This window comes from Diabrotica virgifera, chromosome 4, assembly GCF_917563875.1.
Source record: "Diabrotica virgifera virgifera chromosome 4, PGI_DIABVI_V3a".
In the NCBI taxonomy this organism is placed as follows: Eukaryota; Metazoa; Arthropoda; class Insecta; order Coleoptera; family Chrysomelidae; genus Diabrotica; species Diabrotica virgifera.
Window position 1 is genome coordinate 138,223,584 of NC_065446.1, and position 7,348 is coordinate 138,230,931.

Below are 7,348 nucleotides of genomic sequence, written 5' to 3' on the forward strand. Positions count from 1 at the left end.
CCCTTATATCGTTATCTATTACGCCAGCCAAGCAGCTCAAATTTATTTTTCAATCTTGGCAAAAATTTCAATAAATGTCGCCACCGTCCAGCCAGTTAGTACTTAGACTTGAGGGGCAAAGAGGTGTAAGTGGGCGGAGTTTAACACTGAATTCGGTTTTACCTAAAGGTGAGGTATCTATGTAGTTATTAATCAATGGTAGTACGTCATCACCGCGCGCGATTTGAAAATTAGACTCAACATCATTTTAGCTCCTGTGATATTTTTAAAGAAAAAAATAGCAAAAATATCTTCTAATCAAAATTGGATTGAAATAGTTTTTATGCTAAATGATTTTAAAAGCGAAATCATAAACTTTTTGTTTAAATATTATTACTATTTACATTACTTTTACGTGAAATACATCTAATTTTTCGACGTCCATAAAATACAGTGAGTAAAATTCAAGCACTACGTATTTAACCAACACCGTTGTAAAATTTTGTTTTCCAAAATATTTCTCAAAATTTAACCAAAGGAAGTTATCTCTGTTTCGTAATTATTACGTGAAATAAACGTACCTTTGAGATGTAACCGACATTCACACCTATTATAAAAAACATGTATTATATTCGTCATTATGGTTTTATATCATTCTAATGTCCAACATGTATAAAGGAAGCACTAATATATAGGTGAATGATTTGGCACTGTAACACGTTTTTTTCCCGTCATAAATCACCGAGTTACGTATTCGTTGAAATTTGCCGTAAATTTAACGTAATCATCACGTAACTGGGCTCAAACCTGTTTGCTGGGCACCCTTGTCCCCCGGCCGCCATCTTGGAAAAGGGGTGCAAAGGGGTTTCGCGCTATATTTCGTAAGCTATCAACCCTACGGAAAATCTAATTAAACATAAAATGTAGCAAATTAAATATTATATAATTTTTACTTTTTATCGTCAAGTGACCAACAAAAGAGATATAAACAAAAATAAGTAAACATTTTTTAACAAGTTTCTTTTGGAGGTTATAACTTTTTTCAATTCATTTTAAAATAAAATAACATTATAGCAATTTTGTAGGGGCTTTTTCAGCGAACAATTTCCACTATAAAGGTGTTTATTTCTATTTAATTATCTAGGTTTTACAGCGCTCCAAACTTGACCAGATTCTCGAATGCTCATAGGGATACAATAAAAACAAAAGGTTAGGCTTACTTTTCTATTTTAATATTTCTTTATTCATACAGTTTATTATGATTTGAACATTCCTATGCTATTATTAATCTATTTTAGACCTTTCTCCCCATTATAAAACTTAGAACCCAAAGCTTATATAGAAAAGCCCCAAGAAGTTGTTTGAGGACAAATTCGCCGGTCCAGAAGAAGAATGACGCAACCGCAAAATGTAAAATTCTTCAGAAGAGCAAAAAACGATTTTTAAATATTTAAAATATGGATTAGATGAAGAGTAATCGTAAAGGAGCATCGGTATGGCGTTTTTTTTGCCAAAGATGGCTTTTATTTTCATCGATATTAGTTCGAATTTCATTACCTTAATTTAATCGCCCCATTTTCAACCTTATCTACAATTGCGTCATTATGCATCTGAAACAAGGTCTAAGATAGCGCGTATTTCAGTAACGACGCAACTACCCTATAGTGGCTTGGCACATGTTTACAGTTCGGTCTTTTTGTATCATCTTTACATAGTATTTTAGAAGTTAATTGCGCAATAAACAAGAATTGACAAACTTTGCAGTTACATCATTTTTCTTCCGTACCGGACTGAACATCTGCTTACTATTACTTTTATTATTATAATTTATCCTAGGTGGCACAGCAGTCGGTCCCCCTCTACTTAACTTATTCTTACAGTTGTGCTACCTATTTGGCCCCGTGCAGTCGTATTAAAAATTGTGAAAAGTACTTTGAGTTTTATAGATAATACTATTGAGAAGCTTGTGGGTAAAATTTATATTTTTGTGATTAGATAAGTATTTTATGTTTTTTGTAAGAGCGCATCATGAGTGGTGGTTATTTTATTTGTAAGAAACCTCTGGGGAAAATTATTTGTCAGTAGGAAAGTCGAGCCATCTTTACTTACTGTTGTCTGGAAACCCTGAGATACAAATGATTCGCTAAAACAGTGACAAAAAATGCATTAAGTCTCTTCTCACTTCCTCCAACACAAGATGCAGCCCGTTTCCACAGACTCCGAGTGTATCACCAGATTCAGTCGTGGCTCGGTAAACATTGTGATCCAGAAAATTGGGGCAGGAAAAATCATGGAAAATTTTGGATACCAATCCAAACTTCCAAGCCTCCAGTACCCCCAAGCTTATGAAATTCATCTTTAGCAGATGCAATGGAAACTGGAAGTGCATGTGGTTGCCGAAAAGCAGACCTCAAATTTTCAGCAGTGTGCCTCTATTGTGGTGGTGAAAGTTGCAGCAACATCGTGGACATGTCAGCATTAATTATTGAAGAAAATAAATTGGTAGATGAATTACCGACAATGACGCCAACTCTAACTCTCATTATACCACAAAAATTCACCTCGGATATTGATTTACATCTTGACTCGCTGCCTGAACCATCGAAAAAGATGAAAGAATAATAACTGTGATAGATCTTTTTCAACATATAATAATAAATAATATTATTTTGTCTAGAAATTGTCCATGGATTAGGCCTATTGGGGATACCACACAAAAAACGCGCCTCCAGACTCTACCTCATAGGTGGCCAGGAAAAGGGTCAAAAATAGCTTAATAATAGTATAGGAATGTTAAAATCATAATAAATAAATATATAGATAGAAAAGCAAGCCCAAGGTTTTGTTTTTATTGTATTCCTATTAGAATTCGAAAATCTGGTCAAGTTTGGACCGCTGTAAAACCTAGATAAATAAATAAAATGAATCAAATTTATAGTGGAAATTGTTCGTTAAAAAATCCTCAATTAAATCGCTATGATGTTATTTTATTGTAAAATGAACGGAAAACAGTTAGAACCTCCAAAAAGAAACTTCGTACAAAATTTTCTCTTATTTTTGTTTATAACTTTTTTGTTGGTCACTTGACGATAAAAAGTAATTAATATAAAATTATAGAAAATTAAATTTTCTACATTTTATGTGTTATTAAATTTTCTGTATGGTTGTTAGTTTAGGAGATACAGCGCGAAAGCCCCTTACACCCCTTTTTCCAAGATGGCGGACGGGGGACAAGGGCGGCGACCCCAAAAACTTGACCTTAAGCTTCTACTGAACCCCCCTACACATTAAAAAATAAAATAAAATTGACTTCTCTAACAAATGCAACCCTAAATGTAACATTTGAATGGACATGTTATTACCAGGTCTTAACAATCGTTCTTAACCATATACAAATATGTGTAGTACATTCGTTCACGGTTTTTGCTGTAAATTTTAAAGAACCGCTTGGATTTCAAAGAAAAAAAGTGATATGGTGCCTATGTGTGCTTTTGCCCTGGGGGTGAGTTTCTCCCCATTCCGGGGGTGACTTTCACCCCATCTCGGGGGTGAAAAAATATATGTCCAAGATAAGTCCTGAAATGGATAAACTGACTAATTTTAAGCAACTTTTGTTCTACAGAGTTTTTTCACCAAATCAATACTTTTCGAGTTATTTGCAAGTCAATATGTTCATTTTTCAACAGAATAACCACGGTTTTAGACGGTTTTTCGCAAATAACTCAAAACGTAAGCATTTTGTCGAAAAAAATATTCCTAGCAAAACTATAGCCTATTAAAAAGTGAAAAAAACGGTGTATATATTAGGTCTTTATACCTAGCAAAAGCAGAGTTATAGCTAATGAAAAATAGGTGCATATTCGAAAAGTTCCAAATAGAATAATTAAATGTGACATATCCAAATAATGAAGCAGTCTTGGGGAAAACACATTACAACTTTTTTAAAGTGTTCAAAAAAAGTTTTATTCTGTTTTTATAAAAAAAATTTCTAGCATCAAATGTAAGCAAGTTACGCTCAAAATAAAGTTGGTCCTTTTGTTTTGGCAAAAAAAAATCAGGAAGATCACCCCCCAATTAGAAACTTAAATGAAATTAATCGTTACCGCTTCACAAGTTACTTTGCTTATGTTGTGTTTATATGATCTGTAATTTTCATCGATTAAAAGTGCTTATTTTTGAAAAAAATTGGTTTTAAAGTACAATTTAAAAAAAAGTTAATTCTGAAAAAAATGCTTTTTTTTTTCAAAATAACTTAAAAATTGTTACAGATACCACAAATCTTAAACAATAAAAAAGGTCAGCTTTACTTTTCAGAATATTTTGTATTTTTTTGTTTTCTATAAGACAAAAATTGGTTAAGATTCGGTGTTTCTAAATTTGCATACACTCGTGATAAGTGACTCGTTCAAGCCCTTTTAACTACAGCTCTTTCAAAAATAAGGACTTTGAACCGATGAAACTTACAGATCATATGATCAATACGTACGCGAGTAAAAACTTTTGAAGTGGTAACAATTAAGTTCATTTGAAATGCTAATAATTAGGGGGTGATTTTCCCAATTTCTTCCCGAAAAAGGGACCAACTTTATTTTGAGCGTAACTTGTTTACTTTTGATGCTAAAAACTTTTCTTAAAAAACAAAAATAAGCATTTTTTTAAACACTTTAAAAAAGTTAAAATGAGTTTTCCCCAAAAAAGTGCTTCGTTTTTTGGTTATGGCACATTAAAATATTCGATTTGTAATTTGACGAATATGAACCTATTTTTCATTAGATATAACTCTGCTTCTACTAGGTATAGTGACCTAATATATACACCATGTTTTTCACTTTTTTACGTGCTATATTTTTGATAGGAATTTTTTTCTCGACCAAATACTTACTATTTGAGTTATTTGCGAAAAACCGTCTGAAAACGTGGTTATTTTGTAGAAAAATTAACATCTTCACTCGCAAATAACTCGAAAAGTGTTATTTTGGTGAAAAATCTTTATAAAGCAAACGTTGCTTATAACTAGTCATTTTATCCATTTCCGAACTTATTTCGAACATATATTTTTCACCCACAAAAGGGGATGAAACTCACCCCTAGGGTGATATATACACCATGTTTTTCACTTTTTTACGTGCTATATTTTGATAGGAATTTTTTTCTCGACCAAATACTTACTTTTTGAGTTATTTTCGAAAAACCGTCTGAAAACGTGGTTATTTTGTAGAAAAATTAACATCTTCACTCGCAAATAACTCGAAAAGTGTTATTTTGGTGAAAAATCTTTATAAAGTAAAAGTTGCTTATAACTAGTCATTTTATCCATTTCCGAACTTATTTCGAACATATATTTTTCACCCACAAAAGGGGATGAAACTCACCCCTAGGGCAAAAGCACTTATCGGCACAATATCACTTTTTTTTCTTTGACTTGTTAACTATGTGTATGCCAAATTTTATGTCAATCCAAGCGGTTCTTTAAAATTTAGAGGTTTTGCAATATTTTACCTTTAAAGAACGTACTAGTGGTGGATTTGAAAAATATTCAAAATATCTGTATAAAATCTGACTTATCGAAAAAGTACTGAAAGGCAAAAAAGTTTTAAAAACATTGTGTTTATCTAATGGTACCACAATAATAATTTAATTGGAACGTACACAAAAGTTTAGGGGGGTTTAAAGAACAAAACCCCCATAAAATTTTTATGGGATGCACAAATTCCACTATAATTTTTTTAAAGCTGTTTCTGCCGTAACAAAGACTCATGTCCATTTTCAATAAAAATTCTCCAAAGGTTTTCGATATATTGGAAAAAATCGATTTTCATTTTGTACCTTCAAAGGGCTCTAACTTTTTTTATGTGCACATTTGTACTAAGGTAAGTTAGGTTCAATCAACCTATTTTTGACCCCAGAATCTGTGGTATGACCAATAACCAATCTTTTCGGGACACCCTGTATATCGAAAAGAATTGTCACAGCAAAAATTAGAATGGAAAAGGAAAACCTAAATATCATCGGAGTATACGGCCCAGAAAATATCAAGCCTCAAACAAAAAGGGAAATTTTTTATGACGAATTACAACAAGTAGTAGATCAAGTTAGAGGAAAGATGATAATACTGAGGGATTTTAAACTGAGGGATAAAAATGAAGCATTATTTTCTTATTTATTCTTACTGTCGTGTGATATTCGTAAGACTATTTTTTAATACGTATATTATGGATATTTTCTTAAATGTGACAGTTGTCAAAACTAGGAAACTGGTTGCCATTAAACAGAAACAATCTACTTAAAAAAATTCTATCGGCAATTTTCTACAGTAGATAATTCTCAGTATAATTTTAATCTGATTGGACAGAATTAAACACGTGATCAAATATCTTACTATACGATTGGAAGTTAAAATCATTAAAAAATAATCAGTTTAATTTTTATTTCTGTAGCTTTCTGTTGGCCAGAATCTCCTATGAATGAAATAATCGACGTAAGATGCCTCAACTCAGCAGATAGCAGCAATTAGCGACCATAGACTATTAGTATTATGTAAAAGAGGAATCATTATGAAATACTTCACACCAACACAAACAAAAATCAGAGTCGAAGGACTAAATACGGAATCCACGGAATACTTGTACAGAAAAATAATATCAAAGAAGATTGCTGAAAATGGAATATTAGAAAACGATAGCATCGAGGAAAGCTGGCAAAAACGACAACTTACTGGAGGCACATTGAAAAAACAGGAGTCTATACTAAAAGAAGAGAAAGAGGAACAATTTTTTTAGTAAAAAGTTTCTTAATCTTGAATTGAATAGAAATAAAAATTTAAAATAAAATAGCCCTAATTATAAGAATTTTGAATTATCCAAATTGAGGTATTTCCCACAATATACCAAAAATGATCAAAAATTCTACTACACATAATTTTAGACTTACCAATAAGAAAAACCACTAAAAATAAAAAAGTGCGTGTGTTCATTTTGCCGGAACAATTAAAAATCAATGCAGAATAACTAAAACTTGCTTTTTATACCTTGAACCATAATAACCTATTACGTTTTAATCTTAGAGTGACAAACATTTGAAGATAACATTTCTGAAGAATTTTGTAGAGGTTTTACTAAACACTAAACAAGTAATCTATGAGTCGCTATCGTCTTAAGATAAATTGTCAAAAGTTACTTACTTACAAAAATATATAGTTTTTGTTTATCTGTGTTTTTAAGTTTCGATTTGGTACCAATTTGAATGCAGGAAGAAAGGATTTTAAGACGAACACACTGCAATCATACCAGATGATACCTATACTACCCATTCTTGATTATTCTATTTGTCATTTGGTCAATTTACTCATCCATTCAAGATTTCTCATTTC

At 31.7% G+C, this 7,348-nt stretch overlaps 1 protein-coding gene across 1 annotated transcript in view; it reads right to left on the reverse strand.

The window, feature by feature from the left end:
• Positions 1-7,099, reverse strand: part of LOC114339677 (uncharacterized) — a 30,207-nt gene extending 23,108 nt beyond the window's left edge. Inside the window, exon 1 of the mRNA XM_028290344.2 lies at positions 6,910-7,099. Within this exon, the coding sequence (XP_028146145.1) occupies positions 6,910-6,952 (43 nt within the window). The 5' untranslated portion in view covers positions 6,953-7,099. The remainder of the gene's footprint in view (positions 1-6,909) is intronic.
• Positions 7,100-7,348: the final 249 nt, after the last annotated feature.